The 26,225-nt window shown below is 37.1% G+C and overlaps 1 protein-coding gene across 1 annotated transcript in view; it reads left to right on the top strand.

Moving 5' to 3' along the window:
* COL24A1 (collagen, type XXIV, alpha 1) overlaps positions 1-26,225 on the top strand; it is a 197,112-nt gene that overhangs the window by 25,422 nt on the left and 145,465 nt on the right. The window contains exons 6-9 of the mRNA XM_005874588.2: positions 4,548-4,601; positions 5,955-5,999; positions 24,978-25,031; positions 26,006-26,059. Of these exons, the coding sequence (XP_005874650.2) occupies positions 4,548-4,601; positions 5,955-5,999; positions 24,978-25,031; positions 26,006-26,059 (207 nt within the window). The remainder of the gene's footprint in view (positions 1-4,547; positions 4,602-5,954; positions 6,000-24,977; positions 25,032-26,005; positions 26,060-26,225) is intronic.

The raw sequence follows: 26,225 nt of genomic DNA, 5'->3' as shown, positions 1-26,225 counted from the left end.
GTGTGTGTGTGTGTGTGTGTGTGTGTGTGTGTGTGTGTGTGTGTTGCCACTATTCCATTGAGGAAAAAAAGATTTTTTATTTTATTTTTTTGTGAGGTGAGTTATATAACAAAAACACTATTGCTATTTAAGTTCAGTATAATTGATCCTAAAGTTTACTTCCCTAGAAAACAGCGGAACTATGTTCACCTCTTTTCTACCCAGACTTAATATTTATTAGTATTGTTGCTACTATTGGTTAAAGATCAATTTAGGGCTAGTATTGCTCTGAGTATATCACGTGACATCATCTCTAATCCTAAAAACAACCCTGCAGGATATTGTCTGCATTTTTAGATATGAAAATAAGGCCTTCATATTATATTCTTTTTTTAATTCTTTATTGTTTAAAGTATTACATGAGTCTCCTTTTTCTCCCCATTGACCTCTCCCCCGCCACCCCCTTGCCCAAGCACATGCCCTCACCCCGCTACTGTCTGTGTCCATTGGTTTTGCTCATATGCATGCACACAAGCCCTTTTGTTGTTCTCTTACCCCCTCATCCTTCCCCCCTCACCTTCCCTCATAGGTTGTACAGCCATATTTTAAGCACAACATGCTCAAGATAAATCTAATATGACAGAACTTACACAGGACCAGAAGTGACGATTCCAAGCCTGAAGTACTTGATTTCAAAGAGATTGTAAATGTGCTAATATCAGATTCCTGTGAGAGTCATTTCACTTTGTAGATATGATGTATAACTATTTCTTAATATACTGCAGTGCCTGAGTATCGCATTATTACAGATGAAAGAAATATTATCAGTAAAGCCTTTTCCAAATAGTGTGAATAAAATATAGTATAATTTTTTTGTAAATGTCATAGACAGATCTAATAATTTATATTCTTAATGATATTTTTCTGCTGTATTTTCAAGTTCATTAGAAAGCAATTGATATTTAACAATAATAGTATGATTTGTTTATACTTTATTCTACTTTGTGCTCAGTGAGAAACCACTAGAAAATTTCAAGCAAGGTAGAGGCAAAAATTAGAACAACCTAAGTCCTAAGTATAATATTAATTAGCTAAAATCTTTAGATGTAGTCAAAGTGGAATGAGAGCCAGGGAGTTGTTTTGTTTGTTGTATTTTAAGAAAGAAAAATATGAGAGTATTTGTTAAGGAGTAGGAATAATAAAATCCAAATCTATAATGCCTAGTAGATATTATAAATTAGTGTTCTATTTAGCAATCTCCTCCCATATTTTTTCTAGTCCTAGATTTGCATTTGTCACACACATTAGTTGAGACATAGTGATATCCTTAATCAAATCTTGTATAATCAGGATCAGTTATTATATATTAGAAACCACATACTATAGATTAATGTCCACAATATCTGGGATATTGACTTTCTTTCAGTGAACTTATCTTTTACTATTTTCAGCTACTAACTGCTATGGTCATATCCTTTACCACATCATTACCAGTAACAACCACCTCTCCTTATTTTCCATTTCAAACTTCTCACTGCCCAATAATCTACTTTCTTTCTAGTATATTCTTTTTTGTAAACCACCCCAACACTACCTATAGGAATTTCAATCCAATAACCCTATTGCCATTCCATTATTCTTTATCTCTGCCATGACTTCACAGCATTTCTCATCATGCTTAAAACATTATAATTATCCCTTTGTTTATATTCAGAATTCTCTTTCCATACTCATTTACTTTTACTTATTTACATTATTATTTTACTAGAGGCCCAGTGCATGAAATCATGCACAGGTAGGGTCTGGCCTGCCCCCCCCACCCCCACCATCAGGGCTGATCAGGTTGGGCTGGCCAGGGGGAGGGGATGTGGGATGAGGGGGACAATAGGGGGTAGGGCTGGTCGGGGGAAGGAGCCTTGGGGGTTGACAGGCCGGCCCCGCCCCCTGGTCAAACTCCCAGTCGAACTCCCAGTTGAGGGGACAATTTGCATATTATCCTTTTATTATATAGGGTACTTTCTCTTTCCTCAACTTGTTTTGTTTCTTTCTTGTTCTCATACTCAGCCCTTTATCTTGTATCCTACTTCTCTGAGAAGACTGAAGTAATTAGAAGAGATCTTCCAAAAGTGTCTACCATAGCTTCTATTCACTTCCCTGTCTCTATGCCATTTACTCTGCCTTCTCTTCTGTTATTGTGGACGAACACACCATTTTCCTAGCAAGGGCCAAAACTTCCTCTTGCTTATTGCATACATTATCCTCTTGCCTATTGAAGAACATTGATCTAGCAATTCTCCCCATTCTCTCCTGCATTATAATTTTGTTCCCTCTAATCTATCAATCCTATCAGAATATAAACATACCATTATTTCTTCCAGCTTAAAAACAAAAATAAAACTTGTATTGATTCCAGTTTTCCTTCCAGGTATTATCTTTCTCTACTTCCCTTTCAGTAAAACTTCTCGAAGGTATTGCCTATATATGTTCTTTCCAATTTCCCTCCTCACCCTATCTATTAATACCATTCTTGTCCCCACTACTCCAAAACAAAAGATGATCTTATGGAGGTCATCATTGACCCCTCTGTTGATGAATTCAATGGTCATTTCTTAATCTTCATATTACTCAATACTTAGTCTTCAGAATTTTATTAGCTCAGTCTCTTCTTCTGGAAACATTTTCTTCACTTGCATGCTCTTCCTCCAGATTCTCTGGCGGAAAATTTGCATATTTGTCTAATTTATTCAAATTGTAAATTGTGGAGTGTCCCAGGGCTTGATTTGTGTATTTCTCCTTTTTATCTATATTCAGATAAACTGGTCCAGTCTTATGGCTTTTACAAACCATCAAAATGCTGGTGATTTTCAAAATTGTGTGTTTAGATCAGAACCTTCTACCCCCTGAACTCTGGACTTGTATTACTACCATGTGATCTCTGCACTGAGATGTTTAAAAAGACTATCAAACTGATATGTCCATAACTGAGCTTCCAATTTACCCTCCAAACCTGTTCTTGCAAGAATCTTCCCCATTTTATTAGGTCCCTTATTCGGATTTATAAATCTTGAGTTCATTTTGACTTTTCCCTTTTTCTCACCTTTCACACATGACCTGGCAACAATTCCTGGAAGATCTACCTTCAAACTATATACAGAATCTTGCCACTTCTCACAGCCTTATTCTCTGTTACTACCTGATCTGTGTCATTGTCATATCTCATTTGAATTATTGCAGTAGACTCTATTGTTGGTGTTCTTGTCCCACTTCGGGCGTCCATTTATACTGGGGTTCATGTCCCAGCATCAAGAAGGGTTCAGGAATCTGGAAAAGGGGCTGCGCGTAGATGACATAGAAATCCAGAGACTAATAAAGAGTCCGGAGACGAAATATAATTTTGAAAGTCATTGGGGGTCAGAGGACCTTCAGCTAAAGGAACTGAAGAGTCCCTCCTTGTCTAGGACCCTTGCTTTTATTAACACACTTTGTCCTAAGGCAAGGTGGAGATAATACACTTCAAAGGGTAAGGTTTCAAAGGGTACAGAGTCCATTGTCAGAATGGGGGAATAGCCTACGGCTGTTCAGGTGTTTGGCCAGTAGGAGGCAATAACATGTAGATTAAGATGCCCTTTAACTGTCTGGCAGCCACAATCAGTTTCCTATTCAGATTTGGGGAAATGCCTTTAGCCACTTCCAACAGGTGACTACATGTGTGACTCAACCCTGTTGAGTCCCCAAGTTTCATCAACCTTTTGATGAAACTCTTGAAATTATGACATGCTGGAATTGGTCTACGGCAGACTCCTCTTTGAACTCCCCATTTCTCCTCTTGAATTAAATTGATCCTATTCAAACTTAGATCATGGCACTTCTCTTTTCAAAGCTTGTCTAAGGCTTCCTGTCTGACTCAGAGTAAAAGCTAAAGTCCTTACTGAGACTACCAGGCCCTACATGAGCTGGTTTCCCATCTGCCATTCCCTTCTTTGACTTGTCTTCTTACTGACCTTCTCTCTTATTCTGCTCCTGCCATATTGACTCTTCATGATTTTACCAACACACCAGGCACATTCTTGCCTCAAGCTTTGCACATGCTCGTTTCCTCTGCTTGGAATGCTCTTCTCTCTGCTATCCACGCAATATATCCCTTTCTTCAAATCTTTACTCAATGCCACCTTCTCAGTGAGGTCTTCTCTGGTAATTTTATTTTAAAAATTTAACAAAACTCCCACAACAGTTTATATCTCCCTCCCTTACTTAATTTTGTGTCCTTCACATTTACCACTACCTAACATACTATATATTTTACTTATTTTTTAAATTATGCATCCTCACTAAAATGTAAGCTCTATGAAGGCAGGTATGTTTAGTGCACTCCTCAATCCCCAGCCCCTGGAACTGTGCATGGCACATAGTAGACAGACATTATAGAATGAAGGGGCAATGTATATTATAAAATACAATTATCAAATAATTTTATTGTATCTCATAGAATAGTCCGAATTTTATAAATCTTAGGAAACTTTAAAAGATGAAAATGATTAAAGTTATCTTTTTTTTCTGTTCTCTTCTAGGGAAAACCAGGTCAAAAGGGATATATAGGTGAACCAGGACCAGAAGGCTTAAAGGTAAAGCAAATGACTTTATTACCAGTTACAAAGTGTAATTTTCAAAAAGATAATATTATTACTTTTATAAAATGTACACATGTCAGAAGATTTTATTCAATTCATTAATAAATGAGAGAACCAGTGATATGTTAAAACTGGTTCTAAGAGCATTTGAAACACTATATATTATAATTACTACATCATTTTTCAATTCACACCAGCCAGTTAGAAATGCTAAGCAGCTACATATTAGTGGCTACTGTATTGTTCAATGCAGTTTAACCATTTACTATTCCACATTGTAATAAATTATTAATTTTTAGACAGCAATTGATCATTTGTTCTCCTATTTCTATAAATAAAACATATACTCCTGTAAGATTAACTATGTGAAACACCCTGAACTTGATCTTCTACCTGTCATTAATGTATCTATGCCTTTGTTCAGCCTTTGTTCATGCCCTATCTCACCATCAAAAATGGCTGTTCTCATCACCAGTGTAAATATCACCTCTTCTTCAGGGCCCAACTCAAATGTAGTTTCATAATTCATTATTTGAAATAGTTAATGTTTGGATTTTCAGAGATACTGTGGTCATTATACTGTATTTTACCTAACATGCCAATAGGCTATGGTCAGCACACCATAATTAGACACATGAATATTTCTGTGGCAAACTGTCAAAGATGTTCAGATTTATCAGAATAAATCAACACTATAATAAACAGCCTGACTCAGATCAGGTAAAGGATTGCTGCCAAATAAATTCAGGTTAGGACACGTTTGTCACCAAGTTGTGAAAAACTGGGTTTTCAGAGCGTTAGGGACTGTGAATTATGATTATAAACATAACATTACTTCTCCAGTGAAGTCAGCTCTAGCTCCACCAGCCCACAGTGTGCCTGCTCCTATGGTGCCCTTTACTACTTATGTGTGGCATATACTCTGTTCTTCTGGGAGATACCTAATTTTCTGAAGCAAATAGAGCATTCCTGTGGGCAAGGGCTTTGTTTGTATTCTTTTTAACATTTTCCACAGTGCCTACCATCTGCCTTTTGCAGAGTATACCTCAATAAATATTTTATTTTTTAAAATTTATTTGTAGAAGTGGTTAAAAATTGATTAAAAGTCCTTACTGGAAGAATGTAATTTAAGAAAATAGGTTATTACTATTTGAATGAAAATAGAGTCATGTTCCATAAAAAAGCTGTCTAGTGAACTGTCAACCTAGTTTTGAATAACTGAGATTTCTTTTTGCCTTTTTCTATGTTATAACTAGATAATTACATTAAAATGAAAACATAAGTAATGCATGAATAATCTTGTTTGAAAAATAGTCATTTTTGCAACTTTATATTCTTTATTAACAGGGAGAAGTGGGAGATCAAGGAAACATTGGAAAGATTGGTGAAACAGTAAGTTTATTTTATGCTGATCCTACTTTTATATTTCAATTATCTGTAAGCATTTTTAGTAATCACGTTAGCCATGATCAGTACTTATAAAATTCAGAACAAAAAATTCTTATCCACCACAAATTTAAACTCACTTGTGCTGTGACAAATAAAACCTACTCTATAAGAGAGAAATAAGGGAAAACATAGTGACTAACATTTTCATCCAAATATAAATTATATTTATGATCTCAGGAGCATTCTTGTTTCTAATAAGTGGTCTTTAATTTTAGTTCTGATCATATTTTGAACTAAATTTGACCTTAACATTTTTCATTATAAAAGAGTTACAAGTTATCAAACCATAAAAATAGTCTAATAGTTTGAAGATACCTTTCTGTATATTTGAAAGATGGAATGAACCAAGAGGTAATGAGGTAGAATGCATATTATAATGTATTTCTTCAACAAATATTTTACTTTTAAAAATTTACATTACTGCAGAAGTAGGAGGATTCATGTTGTATTTTAATCAGATAGGTTACAAGTAATTTTATTTTATACAATGGATAAAGCTAGCTAAAATATTCTCTAACAAATGAACCTATTTAACATATATAAAGTACTATGTTAAATTAATGCAATTTTTAATTTATTTACATAGTGAGCTGGGTTGTCACAAAGCAAGTGATACCATTTAATAGATTAAATGAGCAAATTCAAGTCCTTATAACCTATCTTATGACTTAAATAAAAATAAAATTTTAAAAATTATTTTGTAAGCTTCAGTAATTAAATAATCATATTTTCTTGTCTTATTGTAAAACAACAATACATTACTTATACTCTTAATTGTTGTCATTACTTATTAATAAAAATAAGGAGAAGATCCATTTACTCTTAAAAGATCATTGCCATACCAATGAATTCTGAATACCTGAAGGTGAACTTTTTGTACTTGTTTTTACTGAGAAGGGAAATTTCAATGGAGTATTTGTATCAATTGGATTTTTCAAGGCTTCTCATCAATTATTATAACTCACATTTCTCCAAGGTTGCTCAAAGAAATTAAATGCTGCCATTTTTGAATTGCTTAAAAAATATATATAAACTAGAGGCCTGGTGCCCAGTGGGGTCCTTCGGCCTGGCCTGTGGGGATCGGGCTGAAACAGGTTCTCCAACATCCCCTAAGGGGTCCCGAATTGCGAGAGAGCACAGGCCAGGTCGAGGGACCCCCACCCAAGCAAGATCGGGGCCGGGGAGGGACTGCAGGAGGGCTCCAGGGCGTGTCTGGCCCATGTCGCCCAGTCCTGATTGGGGCCAGCTGGGGAGGGACCGCAGGAGGTTGGTCAGCTGGGGAGGGACCAGGGGAGGGCTCCCAGGCATGTCTGGCCCATCTTGCCCAGTCCCAATTGGCCAGACCCCAGCAGCAAGCTAACCTACCAGTCAGAGTGTCTGCCCCTTGGTGGTCAGTGCACCTCATAGCGACTGGTCTAATGGTCGAATGAATGGTTGGACACTTAACATATTAGGCTTTTAATATATAGGACTAGAATTAATAGCTAAAGTTAAAATACCAATGGAGAGAATCTTTTCTTAACAACTATCAAACTCCTGTGTTATTTACTTAATAGTATTGCTCTAGTTCCACATAGTGTAAGAACCCATTGCCAGTGCTATCCAAAGAGAAACTAGACCACACAGGCAGTAGATTTATGTTATTGGAGGGAAATCAACATTTATTGATTATTTGCTATGTGCCAGGCATAATGCCAAGTGATGTGTTATATTATAGCAGTTTACTTAATTCTCAAACAATTTGAAAAGACACATTTTGTTATTCCAGTTTTTTAAATGAGGATACTGATGCACAATAAGCAACCTGTTTAAAGTTACATAGCTAATAAATTGCAGAATTGAGATATAAACCCAGAGCTCCAAACTCCAAATCCAAAGCATTATACCATGCTGGCAATTTCCCCCTCCCCCCGCCATCTTTATTGATGTATATTTGACAAATAAAATTGTAAGTGATGATTTGATACATGTATACATTGTGAAATGAGCCCCCCTCAAGTCAATTAACATAACTGGGGATATTTTAATGTTAGTTGAATAACCACTTGGCCTAAATGTTATAGAGAGGTTTTAAGTATCAGATAAATTATCAAAACAAAGGGACCTTTCCAAGTTTGAGATTCCATCTTTCTCATTAAAGATGGGAGATAAAGGCTTTTTATCTTAGCCACTTTAGTGGCTATTTTGAGTTAATTAATACATATAAAATGCCTAAAGAGTATTTTTGGATCTGGTAAGTAACAACTTTTATGTTATTTTATTTAATTTCAAAATCTTAGAAGCATAGTTCATCTAATCCAGAATTCTGTTAAAACAAAACTCTCTCGAAATATTGAAAGATATGGTTGCACTTCATCACATCAATCTTATGATTTGGTGATATCTAAGTTTATTTGTAACCACATAGCTAGATTTAACTTTTCTCAGTCTTTCTGTACAGGCATTTAATTGCCTTTAACTGGATCTCCCCAGTTTTATTTATTTTTTTCTAGATTTATACAAATTAGAAGCCAATTTGCAGTAGAGTATGCCACATACAGCAATCCCATCTACATTTCATGTCTGTATACCCCTTAAATTCATTTACTATAGGTGAAGAATTAATTTCTATAAATATGCCCTAAATAATTCTCTGATTTCAAAAGATGTCCCCTTATCTTCTTCATTTGAGCATTCTTTTTTTTTTTTAATAAACTGGAATTATCCCACCTTAACTGCTAGTCCTCTCTGTCTTTAACTTTCTAGGCTGAAAGTATTTGAAGAGCTGTAGAAGAGAAAATAATGTACTTTTTCAGTATTGGTCAAAAGACCAGAGTTAGGATTAGTTGATAAACATTATCAGAACAGCAAGAATATTTTAATAGTCCATAGAGTAATTACATCCATAGAGTAATTCAACAAATTATTATTATAAGGTTTGGATGACTTTGTTAAGTCATTTATTCAGCAGATATTTATATTTAGGCACATTTAGTGAACATATGATCCCTGCCTTCATGAAACTTACATGGTCTATTAGAAGTTTGACAAGAATTAAATAATCACATAAAGAAGTATATTATTATAAACTGTGACACATTTTATAGGAGGAAGTGTAAGGAACAAGGGTGCCAAATTTGGTTCCGGAGATGAGAAAAGACAATTTTAAGGAAATGACATAACAAGTTGCAACCATAAAGAAGAGGGAAGACTGGGGAGAAAGAACATTCCTGGCATGTCCAATATGACATACTTCCCACCTTTGCCACTTACCTATTTTTTTAGAAGAACTACTTGATTTCCTTAAATATTTGTTTTATCAACAGTAAATAGATGAAAATAACTACCTTATAGAGTTTCTTGTAGGGATTAAATATGGTAATTCACTTAAAGCACTTGGCCTAGAGCTAATCACATAGTAAAATCTTCGTAACTATTAGCTGTAATGGTGGTTGTGGTTGTTATATGTAATGGGCCTAATGGGAAAGCATTTAGCTGTTTTGAGGAACTCAAAGAGAGCCAATATGGATAGACTTTGGTGAGCCAAGGAAAAAGCAATGTGAAGTGATATTAGTTAAGGAAGCATGAGCCAAATCATTAAGGGTCATGTTTCTTACTTTGGACTTGATCCTAAAGTAGGTGGGAAATCATGGAAGTATTCTAAGTAAGCCAATGACATGACTTAATTTGTGTTTTAAGATTACTCTGGTTACAATGGATTGGGGAGTTGGTCCATGGCTGTGAGGAGCAGAAGTAGAAGAGGGTAACCAGTTAGGATGCTGTTGCATGAGAGAGAAAGATGATTTGGGCCAAGCTGATGGCAGTGGATGTAGCAAAGTGGATATATTTGAGACATATTTGAGGTGATAATTTTGGACATAGACTCCCAAAATGGAAGGATTCTAGTCAGTTTCCAGCATGTAATAGGCCTTTAATAAACTAAACTATTTATGATTTATCAGGAATATTATGGAAGCATAAGGAATTAATATACATGATTCTAAGGATAATTCCAATTCTAAGAATCTATAACTCTTTTCTGAGAATTTTATTGTTTCTAGTCTTCCTCTTGCCTGCTGATTTGTCTTCTTTGCTCTGGCTGCCCTCCAGTTTTATTATGTCTTTCTGGAGTTGGAGCAAACAGAACTAGACTAAATATTTTAGACTTAATGGCTCCACAGCCTTCTGCATGAATGGGGTGATAACTTCTATTATATTTTCTTTTTGTTGATACTCAAAACCACGTAAGCTTTATCCTATAGCAGTCAACTAGGATGTCTTTGGGAAATGATCAGAGGTCACTTTCAGGATTCTTTTCTGGTCTGTTATTTTATGTATAAAATGTGGAATTTTTTTCATAAAGTAACCTTGCTTGCATTAAGTTTTAGTGCTACTTTTCTGCCCACTTGAAAAGTTTCTTATGATTGTCTTATAGTCTGGCCACATTGATTTATCTCTTAAAATATAACCCAGCTAATTGATTTTACTTCATTTATTCCTTAATTTATCAATTTAGCAAGATTTCATAAGCAATCTACTGTGTCCTCTCTGTTTTTCTGCCTACCCTCTGGTGCGCTATTGTTTAGTAAATGACTGATGAACAGAAAGGAAGAAGAAGAGGAAAGGCCATGGATAATCCTCAAAATCAGGTACTCCACTTCTCATGACAAGACCTTTAAATTGTAGAGCTTCTGATGGCTGATTCTAAGCTGGATTATAACCATTCAAAATCAAATAGAGGTGGAGTCAGAGGATGAAATACCAAAAAAAAGAAAAGAAAGAAAGATCATCTATTTATTGGTGACCTATTATCTTTTTACATCTTGAGGCAGCCCTTATAAGATCATATTGCCATTCTATAAGTGAGAAAACTGAAATTTATAGCAATTATGTGATGTGTTCACATTCATACAGTTAGTGAGCAGTAGATCTGGATTTCAGATTTGAATTTTCTGCCTCCAGTTCCAAGGTTCTTTTCTGTGTGGCAAGCAATCACGAGTTTGTCCTGTCTTTGAATGCAACAAAGAAGTGCATCCTTGGAAGTCAATGGTTAGAAAGATTTGGGAAAGGGCAAATTAAAATTTTACTCTGTAATCTCTTAGGCAAAGCTGACAAGATACTGTGATTTCTTATAGCCAACTAAAGTGAAAGACACTGGGAAACTTATTTTTTTCATTTATTTATTCTATTATTTAAAAGATATGTATTAAACACTTACTGTTTGCTCTAACTAAATGCAACTAAATAAGATTTGATTCTCAAATGACATATCATCTACAAAATGAGTGAAAAATTATACACATAGTTTCACCAAAACATTAATTCTGTTATACAAATGTTCTAAGAAAAATAAATAAAAGTTGCTTTGACACCTACCATAGAGTTGATAAAGTCTGGAATTCTTTGGCTAAAAACATGTTATTCTTTTCTTCGGTAGGGGTACTGCAACATGGTACTCACAGCTTTTGAGAAAATGGCAGCTCTAAATTTTTACATAGAAGGAGTCTATGGGTGGCACTTTGGTTGCAAGGGTGTGCTAAGGGACTTCCCTTAAAGCTATGTTGCAGTCTTTGATTTAAAGTCTATTTTGTCTGATAAATATAGCTACCTCTCCTTTCTTTTAGTTTCCATTTTCATGGAATATATTGTCCTATCCCTTCATTCTCAGTCTGTGTGTGTCCTTAAAGCTGAGTTGAGTCTCTTAAAAGCAGCATGTAGTTAGACTTGCTTTTTTAAAAATCCATTTAGCTACTCTGTGTCTTTTGATTGGAGAATTTAATTCATTTGCATTTAAAGTAATTAGTGTGGACTTACTATTGCAATTTTGTTGATTATTTTGTAGTTCTTTTGTTCCTTTCTTTTCCCTTGTTCTCTTTCTTGGTAATTTGATAATTTTCTGTAGTGGTATGCTTTGATTCCTTTCTCTTTTCCTTTTGTGTATCTACTATAAGCTTTTGCTTTGTGGTTATCATGAGGGTTACATAAAACATCATATAACAGTATATTTTAATCTGATAATAACGTACCTTTGAACATATACTAAAGCTCCCTCCTCCACAACAGATTTGTTGTTGCGGTCACCATTTGCATCTTTCTAATTGTGTATCCATTAAAAAATTTTATAGTCATAGTTATTTTTAATACTTTTATCTTTTAACCTTTAAACTAGAGTTATAAGTTATTTACTCATCATCATCAGAGTGTTCAGAATTTAACTATTTACTTACCATTACCAGTGAGACTTATACTTTCATATTTAGCATCCTTTCATTTCAGCTTGAGGATTCTGTTCAATATTTCTTATAAGTCTAGTCTAGTGGTGAAGAACTCTTTCAACTTTGGAAAACACTTCAATTTCTGAAGGACAGCTTTGCCAGGTAGAGTATTCTTGGTTGGCATTGTTTTTCTTTCAGCACTTTAAATATATCATCCCACTCCATTTTGCCCTGCCAAGTTTCTGCTAAAAAATCTGTTTATAGTCTTATGGGGATTCCCTTGTATGAGGCAAGTAGATTTTTCTCTGATTACTTAAAAGATTTGCCCCTTGTCTTTAGCTTTTGACAGTTTAATTATAATGTGCCTTGGTGGTAGCAAATGGCAAGAGTTTTTTATGGCTGAATAGTATTTTATTATATACATATATACCACATTCCCTTTATTTGGTCATCCATTGATGGGCACTTAGGTTTTTTTCCATATCTTAGCTATTATAAATAATGCTATAGTTAACAAAGGGATGCAAAAATCTTTTCAAATTAATGTTTTTGTTTTCTTTGGATAAATACCTACAAGTGAAATTGGTGGATCATATGGTAGTTTTATTTTTTGTTATTTGAGGAACCTCCATTCTGTTTTCCATAATGACTGCACCAATTTACATTCCTACCAACAGTACACAAGGGTTGGCTTTTCTCCACATCCTTACAACATTTTTTATTTCTTCTCTTCTTCATAATAGCCATTCTAATAGGTGTGAAGTGATATTTCATTATGGTTTTGATTTGCATATTCCTGATGATTAGTGATTTTGAGCATCTTTTCATGTGCCTGTTATCCATCTGTATGTCGCCATTGGAAAAAATGTCTATTCATATCCTCTACCTATTTTTTAAAATAAAAGTGTCTGTTTTTGCTATTCAGTTGTATGAGGTTTCTATTTATTTTGGATATTAACCCCTTATCAGATATATGATTTGCAAATATTTTCTCTCATTCAGTAGGCTTTCTATTCATTTTATTGATGATTTCTTTTGCTGTGCAGAAGCTTTCTAGTTTGAAGGAATATTTTTGCTTCTGTTGCTTCTGCTTTTGGAGTCATATCCAAAAAATCATTGCCAAGACAAATGTCAAGTAATTAATATTTTAACAATACAAAAAAAATGATGGGAGGGGAACAAAAGGAATAAACTATTTCAAAAATGTCAATTTACTAAGAAATACAATGGACTGGGAGAAAACATAATGGAATAAATTCTTACAGCATACTTTTTAAATTACATGCTTATGAATTTCATTATGTCAGAAATATCTCAGACAACCATAGCATACATTCCTGCAAAATACCATGAAAATTCTATGATGGTGAAAAGTGGTAAGATAGGAGTTTTTATGTACCCCTGATAAATGAAATACTCCTAAAGAATCTTTTAAAAAAATATCAGAAAAATTTATAAATAGCCATTAGTCTGGATTAGAACTTTTATGTTTCAGGAAGCAGCATAGTTTAACGCCTTTTTAATAATATATCAATCTGACATGCCATTTGAAGTTCAATCAGTTACATTGATTTTTTTTAAAGTAAGGCAATGATTTTGTTCCCCATGGCAGAATTACTAGAGGTTCTTTATTGCTAAAGTATCAGTTCTTTTTTTCTAATTGATGTCAATAGACATGCTGACATGACATGCCCAGCATGAAAACCTGTTTGATAGTCACTTATTTTATTTTCATTGTTTCTATCTAGTATAACTTAGATGAAACTGAGAGATTGTATACATTCTGAATAAGAGGATTTTGACAATTTAGAATTCTCTTCTCCATGCCATATATACTAGCCTGCATTTCTTCTGCCTCATTGTGAACAGGGTGTTTCGTTTTGGTTTCCTGATTATCTAGCACATGCTGACATATGATATAAATTCAGTAAATAAGTTTGGGGTCAAAATACCTAACAACCAGGTGGCAATTAGAGTCAGTTCAGTACCACACCACACGTATTGGTGGAGACTACTGTGTGCTCCTCTACATAATACAGTAGACAAATCTAAACAATTCAGTGTCATGTAGTAGTAAGGACATGAATGTGACGGAATTTGGTCCAATCGCCAAACTTTTTTCTTACCTACAAGGAAATGGGGACCCATAATTGTTGAATCATCTGTTAAAGGATGACAAGGCAGTTCTATTTCTATGTTTTCAAGTTTCTCATGGAGATAGTATTAACTCAGGTTCTCTAAGATACTGGGCCAGAAGATCCCCAAGTTCACTCCCAGCTTTGATGACTCCTTAGAAGGACTCACAGGAATCAGGATATGGTCATACTCAAGACTAAGGTTTATTACAGTGAAAGGATACAAAGCAAAGTCAGCAAAGGAAAAAGGCAAATGGCATGAAGTCCGAAAGAAACCAGCACAGTTTCCCAGAGTCTTCTCGTAGTAGAATCACACAGCCAAGAGTTGGGACTTGAAGTGTGGAATATTGTAGGAGCCCTCCCAAAATCCGAGTTCTCAGAAACCAGCAAAGAGCTATTGTAAGGACATCCATCTCTGGACTGCTGTAAACTCTTTTCTACACAGATGTGCAGATGCAATATTTATAAGAGGCAGTACTTGAGGAACATATAGTATCTTCCAAGTAACCAATGATTTACCAAACAAGTTATGATAAACTCTACTAGTATCCCACTGGAGATTATTTCAGGGACTTAAATATGTAGAGAGTCACTTAAACTGCCCTTGGGAAATCTCACTCTTAAAATTCAGAACCACCATAAATTGGAAGTGCTCTCTGCCCTCCCTCTCTTCAAGATCCAGCTTAATCTATATCTGGTTGCCTCATAATTAAACCAACCTATGTGGCATCTGTGCCAGTGGTTAGATCAATTAGTGATGGTTTTGAGGTTCCGGTCATTAAAGAAGGAGAACACTGATCATTTTTTCTTTTTTTTTTCCTCTATGTATTTCAGAACTCCAATTCAAGAGAAGGGTTATATAAAATCACACTCAAAGTTTTTGCTTTATAATTCCTAGTGGGCTTGCTTCTTGAATAATAACAAGGAGAAAGCCTATTTGGCTACACTTGGTACCCCAGGTAGCTGAGAACTAGCTGATTTACAGTCTTGGCCTCTTATTGGATAACCAAATACCTTCTAGAATTCAGCATACTTTGATAGAACTCTTCCATTATTCTTCACTTCCTAAGTAAGGAGTCATGATATTTATATTATGAATTGAGATTTTATAAATTGTCCTTGGCAATGTTGACATATAACCTGATTAGCATTTTGAAATTATTAAGGACTCCAAAGGTCTGCTGATGCTATGACACGAGAGCTTCAAACTGCTGTATAAAGAGAATCTAGGTATATTTGTACAGGCCAGCCACAGTTCCCCGTGCCCTGAGTTAAGTAATGGGGAAAATGAAATGCCCAGCATGATGATACACAGGGCCACTTTGCTAACCTCCTTAGAGAGAATTGGCAGTATGAGGAACCTAAGAATTCACATGGAATTTTTGTGAAATTGCTCCACCTTCTCAAACAGGCAGTGAGAGCATGATTAAGCTTCAGTATTTTCAGCACAATGCTATTATGATTATTCTCAGCAGCTTATTTCAAGACCCTATTCTCTACCCATAGGGAATTTTGTACCTGGAGGGTACTACTAACTTACCTAGCATATTGTACAGTGTAGCAAAACCTAAACCAATAGTGTCTAAAAGTTAATCCTAGAAAATTAGTGGGCAACATCATACACAGTCTGGAAGGCACAAAATGAAGCCAAGAATAGGCCAATCACTTAGTGATGCCAAAGCTCTGTAGGATAGAAATTCAGAACTAGCAGGAATAAGTGATACAAGAGGAGATCATAATGAAAGAGAAAAAAAGAAAAGAAAAATGTGACCCAATGTGATGTTACCTGCAAATAATATCTTCACCTTTTAGGAGAGCTTTCTAGGTTTCTCTGCAGTACATTTTAAAGATGCTCTCCTACACTTGAGCCCTAAAAAATGACATATGTATCAATTAAGTGCTCTTGCAAAGAACCATCATCCAACCGGTTGACAGAGAAGTTCAGAAGCATTTGTTGTTGTCTGAGAGAATAAAGATGGTCTCTTGAAAACATTCTTCTTCCTCTCTGATCTCCCTTTTTCCTTCCTTATTTTTTCTTAACTTATGCCAGCCCACATGTGGGTGTAGGACTAGCCTGTTCCATGTCTCTGCCCCTCCTACCAGTCTTGTTGTGGCTTCTTTATATCCTCAGTTATAGGACTTCTGTTTAGCTAGATTTCAGGCAGTTATGAATAATGGTTGTTTTATAGTTTTGTTGTAATTTTGATGTGGTTGTGGGGAGATATGAATATCATATTTACCTACTCTGCCATCTTGACCAGAAGTCCTAAAAGATTTCAAATACCTTTAAATACCGGAGTACTTTTCCTTTTTCTTATGATTAAACTAGTGGCCCGGTGCACGGATTTATGCACATTGAAAGGAAATTAATTAGAAGGTGGTTGGCGGGGCAGGACTGGGCGAGATGAGCCAGACACATTCTGGAGCCAACCTCCTGCAGTCCCTCCCTGGCCAGCAGCACCTGGGGCGGGGCCAGGACTAGAAGGGCATCTGTGGAGTGAGCAGGGGTCCCTCTGGCAGGTGGGGGTTCCTCAGCCTGGCCTGCGGGGAGGCTGAAACTGGCTCTCTGACATCCCCCAAGGGGTTCCAGAGTGTGAGAGGGCACTCTACAAAGTTGCTGTAGTACAGGGTGTGGAACACAAACACAAGTGTGAAGTAAACTAGATTTGGGCCGACAGTGCCCCAGCAACAACATAACCCATGGCCAAAGGTGGAATGACGTGGCCCCGCGAGGAATCGGGCTCCCTCCTCTCTGGTTCTGGGGTGCGTCACCCGAGAACTGCCGCTGCCAAGTCACCGCAGCTAGGCAGCTCCTGCATTGAGCGTCTGCCCCCTGGTGGTCAGTGTTCATCGTACCTACCAGACGATCGGACAGTTGGATAGTTGGATGGTTGCTTAGCCTTTTATGTAGAGAGATTATAGAATTTTAGAACTGGAAAGTATAAGAGGGGTTGTCTTATCCATTCTCCTTGCTTTTTAGAATTGGGAATAGAGGACCCAAACTGGTCTTATGACATGCTTCAGAACTGAAAATCCAAACTGGAGCTCATGTCTCTAGACTAGTACTCCACCAATACCGTGCTGTTATTTTTCTCATTTTTAGGTACAGAGATTATTGTGGAAACCAGGGTTGATGGAAGACATCTGACAGTAGATTTTCTGATTCTAATTTTATCTTTAGGTGGAGTACACAAAATACTCAGAACTATGAGTTCTGCATAAAAGAAACACAGAACTCATTTAATGTTTCATTTTTGAAAACTATGTGTTGTGATTATAAGCATATATTCTCCTCTGTGAATGATCCTGCTAGTGATTAGGAAGAGCTTGAAATTCAAATGTTTTACAACACTATTGCTATAACAGGAGAATTCCTCTTATTTCTCATCCAACTTACTTTAAAAAAAAATAATAACCTAAGAAGTTCAACCAAAATAGGTGATAGCCCTGTACCAATATTCACTTCATCACTTTTGATTTATTGCCAAGAGATTCTTTTAAAAGAACAGAATATGTGAACAATGTTGCCAGGCAATTTAGTGCAGGGAGAAGAGCACCAGTTGCCTTTCTAGTCTCAAGTCTCTCGTAATATAAGCATGAGTAAAAGCATCTGTTGAGTAGACATTCCACGCATATTCTTTTAATAACTGCCAGGCCCTCCTGAGGCAAAACTTTATTCTGAACTCTTATTTTATGACTACATGTATGGTCCAAGGGAATGAGAGTCAAATAATTGTTAGGGAAATGTCAGAGACAAAAATCTCCATGTGGGTACTGAGCAGACAATCCAGTGGTAGGAACCTATGTATCCAACTGTCAAGTGTCTGAAGTAGAGAAACTGTGATGCCCAAATAAACTGTTGTCCAATCTGGAAGTTCTGAAATAATAAAGTGCTTGCCTATATTCTCAAGTTAACTAATTATATAAAATATTCCATGTTCTTTATCAATGCCTAGCATGTATTATATTCTCAAATAATGTTTGTTAACTAAATGAGTACATGAATTTATTTTATGGTACTTCTATACTTTTTTAAAAATGTTACTGATACAAGCTTATTATTTAATTGTCTTTCCTTTTGTTAGTCACCAGTGTTTACAGATAGTTTATCTTTAATTTTCAGAAACTATAAATTAATAGGGCTAATTTGGCATAGTTTTATTTTCAAAGACTCGGTAGGTAGTACAGATAAGGAATAATCATTTTTATTTACTTACTAGAGGCCTGCCTGGTGCACGAAATTCATGCATGGGGTTGTCCCTCGGCCTGGCCTGCACCCTCTCCAATCCAGGACCCCTCAGGGGATGTCCAACTGCCGGTTTAGGCAGTCAGACATCCTTCTCGCAATCCGAGACCGTTGGCTCCTAACTGCTCGCCTGCTTGAGTGCTTGATCGCCCCTAACGGCCCCCCTACTGGCCTGATCACCCCTAACCCCCCTCCCCTGCCAGCCTGATTGCCTCCTAACTGCTCTCCCCTGCCAGCCTGATTACCCCCTAACTGCCCTCCCCTGCTGGCCTAATCACCCCTTAACTGCTCCCCCATGCTGACCTGATCACCTCTAATCACCTCTGCCTCGGCCCCCACCACCATGGCTTTGTCCAGGACATCCGGAAGATGTCTGGTCTAATTATCATATTAGTATAGATACTCCTGCCTCATTACAGAAAAAAATAACTAATAGAGCTACCCATAGCCTATTTTAAGTAAATTGTGATGTAGCATAATCTCTATGCTTCATTGTTTCCTCAGTTGGTTTATTTTAATTTCTTAGGCACTAGATATTGGTATAGTAAAACTTTCTACATATAAAATAAGCTCACCTCACTTAACCAAAGAGAAGTAGGCTTAAATAATATTTTGTAAAATATTCTGAAAAACAAATTATAATAAGCTATAATTTTTTCTGACAAGGTGACTTCAGTCTTTGGTGAGCTCTAATAACTTCCATCCCCAAACTATCAAGAAAAGATTTATAACTCAGTGCAAAAAGAAAGAGATGACTATCTCACTCCAGGTGCTATTTCAGAGTCTCCCTCAGGTTGGATTTGGGATACATCCCAAATGCTATTTTTTTTTTTTGTACTTGGGACATGGGAGCCAATCCCCAGAAACCACATATATGCAAGGAACAAATTCTTTCCTTTTAGAAAACAGGATAAAACATTCTGTTTATCCTAAGAATGCTAACACTAGTTACCCAGGTATTAAAAGTCAGTTTAGGGTGTGTACCTTAGTAACCACACCACTAAGTATGACACTTATATCTTGTGTTCATCAAACATACGAGAACAGTGAATACAGGTAGGAATTCCCCATGTTTTTCCAGAACCTCAGGCTTTGGTTAAAAATGGAATCTGCCCTTGTTTACTAGTTCAGACATAGTCTACTTTAGTGATTTCCAATCTTTCCAACAATGAAGATAGTTTTTACAGACCAGCAAGTAGTAGTTGTGCTTTTATGTAATTAGAATACTTTCAGCACCTCACTGACACTTTGCAATAATTCCAGAACCCTCAGTGATTAGAGCGCCACAGTTAGGGATGAACTACAAGTACAGTTGGGGTACTGCAGAAGAAGACTGCTGGGATGGCATTTTGCTACAGGGTATTATAAGAAGCAACACTTTTGAAAAGAGGACCAGGAAGTAGGATTGGGAGAAGTCAAACTGATACAGGCCTGCTAAATCTCAACAATCCCTATATGAAGCACTTAATTCATTATAGTCCAGTGTGCTGGCCTGAATGGCTGGGCTTTTATACTCTAATTCAAGTAGTCATTATATATGGGCCACCCTGAGAAGAGTATGCCTTTGATCAAGAAGACCCTCCAAAACTGAGGCAAACTTTGAAGCTGATGACAGCTTGGGCAAGACATTCTCTTTTGAAGGAGTCTCTGGATGGCCCATCTTGGTGTTCACCACACTTTACTCCTTGTGTCATTTAGACCCACTTCTCCATAACCTTTCAGGATGCTGCTCCTTTAAGGTTCTGGTGGATTTTCTTCCAGAGGAAAACAGGAGTTAGTGGTATAAATTATAGCACCTAATTCTGCAGTTGATTTTAGGAGCACAAATGATAACAATCTTCTCCTCCTTTCCAATGATCAGAGTAAATTAACTGTGCCAAGATGGGACTTTTTTTTTCCTTTTTGCTGTGGTGCCTGGATACAGGGAACTTAAAGTGCTCAGGAGGCAGCCATAGAACTCTTACTGTGTCCTCTTTGGAGAACAGGACCTACATCCTGAAGAGTTCCATTTTGTGGGAATGGAAAGAACAGGGTCTCCCATAGAGACATTAGGAGTTATACTAGGTAGGGCTAACTCTGCTTCTAACCCTTGGTTCCAAAACCAATGAATATTTCCTATTGAAGATATAGCACCATATAAATACCTTTAATTCAATGTACTTTTTCATCCTATGGAATGGTGCTCTGTCCTCATTGAGTATAACCTCCTCATTGGCAGTTTATCTCCACCTTTCCAGTGCTTTGTTGGGTTGGCAGCTTCTTGTTGTCATGTGATCGATTAGATCCCATGAACATAAGCCCTCTTCCACACCTTAATTGCTATAAAATGGGGTTTGTGGTCTGACACATGTTTTGGAGATCCTGTACGGTAGATTAGACACTTTGTAAGCTCTCACATACTGCTGCTAATTGAGGCCTGAATGTGAGAAATATCCCATTCCCACAGTATATGTCATGTCTATTAGAATAAATCTTTGACCCTTCCAGAGTGAACTTGCCCACAGTAGCTGGTTGGTCTTCTGAAGAATGGCAGCCTATCACAGGCTCCATGTTGTTCTCTGTAGTTGGCAGTTTGGATGTTCAGTGGCAGCAGTAATTAATTTGGCCTTGATACACAGGAACTTGATGTCCGGGCCCATGAATTTCCATCTCTCCAAGCATGTCCCTTCTATTCATATGGCAATCCTCTAGCACTGAGGTGACTGATGACCAAGACTTGCTGATGTCAACTTCCTAAGTCCTTCCATTTCTTTCCAAGTACTCACCCATTATTGATCATTTCTGGTAGGTGTTAATAGTTGATAGAAAAATCTTTGCACTTTTTGTCTAATATACCCATCCACATGTCTTTCTCAAATCTTGTCCCCAGTCTTACAATAGTCTTCCTTTCATGGGCCTAACCAACCAGTGGAGTCACTTACAAATACCCATTAATCTGTACATGCTCTAATTTCAAGTCACTGCTCCTTGCCACAGAGTGAATGATCTGAAGCACTGCCAGAAACTCTGCCCATTAGAAAGATGTCCCCTTGCCACTGTCTTTCTAGGCAACCCCGAGTGAAGTTATAGCCAGCTTCCATCTATTTTCAGTTTGTACCTATATGCTAAGTGTCTTCATCAGCTCAGGCTGCTGTAATGCAACGCCACAGACTGGGTGGCTTCAATAACAAACATTTATTTCTTACATTTCTGGAGTCAGGAACTCCACAATCCAGGTACAGTGACAAACTTATATCCAAACACACAGAAGCTACTGGAATTGTTGTTAGTGGTCACCACCAACCTTCTATTTGCCAAATTCTGTGACTGTGTCTCAATGCCAATCCTTCTCAACCCTGCCCATGTAACACTGATTTCTCTCTCCTTGAAACATTTTTCTCCCTTAACTTTCTTTGCACATTCCTCATTCTCCTTCTGACTCTTCTGTTTTCTTTTCTCTTCTATTTCTTGCCTCCAAAGAATCTTCATTAAGATTCTCTCCTGATCCTCATCTGTTACTGCTGTATGTACTGCTTCATTACGATTTTTCTATGGACTTATGAAGTAATAGTTCAAGATAGACTCTTAAGAATCACAACTGTCTCATGGCTAATTCTTCATCTTTTATTTAACACTGGCCTCTCCCTTGAGGTGTTGTTTTCATTAAAATACCATTGTTGTAAGAGTCATTACACTTAACATTTACTGCTTCTGACCACATACCAGTTTTTTTCTGTTCTTCTCATCTCTACACAGTGAATACAGCCTTGTCATTCCTCCTTTACTCAAACCAACAATATTTTTCTACAAAGACAAATTCTTCTGTAAATAACACAAATTTCTCATTTGATATTCAAAACCCTTAATAGTACATCACTAATATGCTTATATCAGTTTCTTTCTTGTACATATCCCATATCTCAAACAATCTGGATTTGTTTTATGTTTGCTAAGTGTTTTACCATTTGCTACCTCCCACCTTCTGTTCAAATCATTCCATTTTGAATATACTTCCAGCATTTCATCTCGTCAATAGTAAGCCATACCTCAAATACTGCCTTCTCTGTAAAGCCCTTCCTTATGTTCTCAACAGGATATAATATCCCCTGCCTTTGCATTATATAGCATTTTACTTTTTCTTCTCTGAACTTACAGAAAATATGCATTTACCTTGCCTAACTTATTAGATTATGAACTCCTTTGTATATTTCCCCATCTTTGCATCCAGGGTCTATCAGATGGGCAAATAAATGTGTTTAATGTAATTTTCTTCATATTATTTTGCATTTATTGAACAAGTTGATTTGTGACCTAAACCAGAAACAGTTCCATGCTTTTTATGCCAGCTATGTGAGGTCTGCTTCGTGCTTTCTTATATTTTACTAGAGGCCCAGTGCGTGAAATTCGTGCACGGAAGGGGGGGTGTCCCTCAGCCCGGCCTGCACCCTCTACAATCTGGGGCCCCTCGGGGGATGTTTGACTGCTGGTTTAGGCAGTCGGACATCTCTCTCACAATCCGGGACTGCTGGCTCCTAACCGCTCACCTGCCTGCTTCCTGATTGCCCCTAATCGCTTCTGCCTGCCAGCCTGGTCACCCCCTAACTGCTCCACTGCCAGCCTGATTGACGCCTAACTGCTCCCCTGCTGGCCTGATCTCCCCCAACTGCCCTCCCCTGCTGCGACCCGCCTCCTCCGTGCGAGGCGGCAGAGACACTGGCACCAGCCTCCTCTGCACCCTGCAGAGCCGTGGGACCCCCAGGCCTCACCGTGTGGAGCAGCCGCTGGGCCCCAACTCCACTGTGCACATGGCCATCTTGTGACGGCCATCTTGTGACAACATGAGGGTGTGATGCCACCTAGGCCATTATTAGTATAGATATTTCTTTGTTGAAGTGCTCACTGTGGTTATCCATTCTTCTCCCAAGTTTGTGACCCTTACTTTAAACTCTTTATCAGATAAATTACTTATTTCCATTTCATCAAGTTTCCTCCTAGAGTTTTATCTTCTTCTTTCCTTTTTTTAAATTAAATCTTTATTGTTGAAAATATTACATATGTCTCCTTTTTCCCCCATTTGAACATATTCCTGTTTCTTCATTTTACTTGACTCTCTTTGTTTGTTTTATGTATTAGGCTAAAGAGCTACCACTCTAGTCTTGAAGAAGTAGCTGTGTGTCGGAGATACACTTATTGTTCAGCTTGCCTTAGCTCTCAGTTATCTGCCAAACCCTCCTGATTATCGATCTCAGCACCCTGATTTACTCTTGATCAGTCCCAGTTGCTGAGAGTGTGCCAAGACCTGTTAGTGTTCCAAAGGGAGGGGCCTCCGTCAGCACATAGTTGCAAGTTGATTGGAAGCCCCTCTCAGGCAGCAGCCTTCAAGGTTTGCAAAAATATGTGGTCCTATGAAACCACAGTGATAAATCCTGCTGGCCTCCAGACCAGGTGATCTGGAGGTATCCCCTAGGCAACAGTTGCAAATATTGTGCTTCCACATGAGTGTAGAAGCTCCTTTCTGGGTGGTATCAGTGAACTGTAGCAAGGCCAAGCGAGAATGCAAAGTTGGTGACCCCTGGGATATGTTTCCTGCGACAGCTCTGTAGCCTCTGGATGTGTGGCAAACTTGAAACCTGCCCCTGATGCCAAAGCTCCAGGACAAGTAAACAGGCCCCGTCACAGGGAGACTGGGTGTGTTTCAGCCTGCTGCCTGTGCAGTGTCCTGGGGTAGTAGCCTGGGAAGAATTGTCTCTCTGGTTGTCTGAGTCCCATGGGTGAAGGGGGTCAAACTCCCCATCATAAAATAAATGCCACGGGAGTGTTATGTATGACATGGTGACTATATTCAATAACATTGCATTGCATAATTGAAAGTAGCTGAGTAAATGTTCTCATCACAAGAAAAATATTTTGTAACTTTGTGTGGTGATGGGTAGTAACTAGACTTATTGCTGTGATAATTTTACAATGTATACAAATATTGAATCATTACACTGTACACCTGAAACTAATATAATTAATATTATATGTCAGTTATACATCAATTTAAAAAGAAAAGCTGTGAATACATCACTTTTTATAAAATTTGCTGGATTATAAATCCCACAAAGACAGGGACTATGTTTGAATTTGAAACTCAGTGCCTTTCAACACAGGGCCTGTCACACATTAGACATTCATATAGATCTATTTATTGACTCAATAGATTAATTAATTCTGATGTGAAATTAAAGGCTGGAGACCTATACTAGAGGAAATTTTACTCTAAGAAAAAATTTAGGATTGGTTAGAATGAGACATAATGATTTCAGATGATTTAAAACAAGATGCTATATGAGCAATGCAATATATGTATATTTTTTTCTAAAAGGGACCTGTTGGTTTACCTGGAGAAGTTGGGATGATTGGAAGCATTGGTGAAAAGGTAATTTCTTTCATTATTTTGTTCAGTAGTGAGACTGCTAAGCTATACTCAAAGGATAGGCATTCATATGATATATTTAATGTTAATTAGAAATCACTCCTAATTTCAAACACATTACCTATACTGAATCTTTTAAATATTTTGAAATATAGCTAATAGCATAAACAGAGTGTCCCCAAAATGTGTGTGCACTTTGAATGATTATAAAGTTGGTGTTTGTTAACATACATTTCATTTTCAATTTTTAAAAGAATCAACAGAAATGAATAATTTCTTTTGATCAATGCCTGTCTTCAAACCAATGACCATTCTGCTCCAGGCACTGCTGATAATGCGCAGCAATGAAATCACAAACATCAAGAATCATTTCATTTGGTATTTGTGCGTCCTCAATTCATTGACTGTTGCCGGTTTTGTACCATAAACTTTATCTTATGTATCCCCATAAAAAGAAAGTCTAGTGGCACTTTAGGCTAAATTTTCTTTATTCAAAATTTAGTCTGGCTCACCCATTATTTCAAATCAGTTAAACCAGAAAAGAAGTGAAAATTAAGTGAGTTATCAGCTTTTAAAGTGTATTTACATTTTGGGGGGACACCCTATATGTTTCTTTTTTTTTATCTTTATTGTTGAAAGTATTTCATAGATTCCCCTTTTCTCCCATTAACCTCTTCCAGCCCTCTCCAGTCCCCTCCTGAGGCACCCACCACCCCATTGTCTGTGTCCACAGGTTATGCATAAATGCATACAAGTTCATTGGTTGATCTCTTCCCACCCACTATCCCCTGCCTATATGTTCTAACTTTTAAATTTTTGGTTAAAATGCAAAATTTTTAAATTTAAAAAATACTAGAAATTAGAAGAATGTATGCATGTAAGTTATGATTCTAATGGACAATTTTTCTGTCTAGGTGTAGCTCAGTCATGACTAATTAACCTGCCTCAATGTTTCTCTTCTCTCTTTGTACTAAAAGGGAGAGCGTGGAAGTCCAGGCCCAGTAGGTCCCCAGGGAGAGAAGGGTGCTATGGTAAGAGCTCAATGATTTGAAAGATATGTTTCCAAAGAACATAACAAAGTTGAGGCATTCCAGAGGTAGAATTATCTTGGATGCAATATAAGTAAATGAAAAATACTATTTTATAGTAAACTAGAGGCCCGGTGCAGAAAAATTTGTGCACTGGGGGGGGGGGGCC

The sequence above is a fragment of the Myotis brandtii genome, unplaced genomic scaffold (genome assembly GCF_000412655.1).
Source record: "Myotis brandtii unplaced genomic scaffold, ASM41265v1 scaffold446, whole genome shotgun sequence".
NCBI lineage: Eukaryota > Metazoa > Chordata > Mammalia > Chiroptera > Vespertilionidae > Myotis > Myotis brandtii.
Note: the sequence above shows the minus strand (reverse complement) of the source record. Positions and strands in the feature narration are given on the sequence as shown.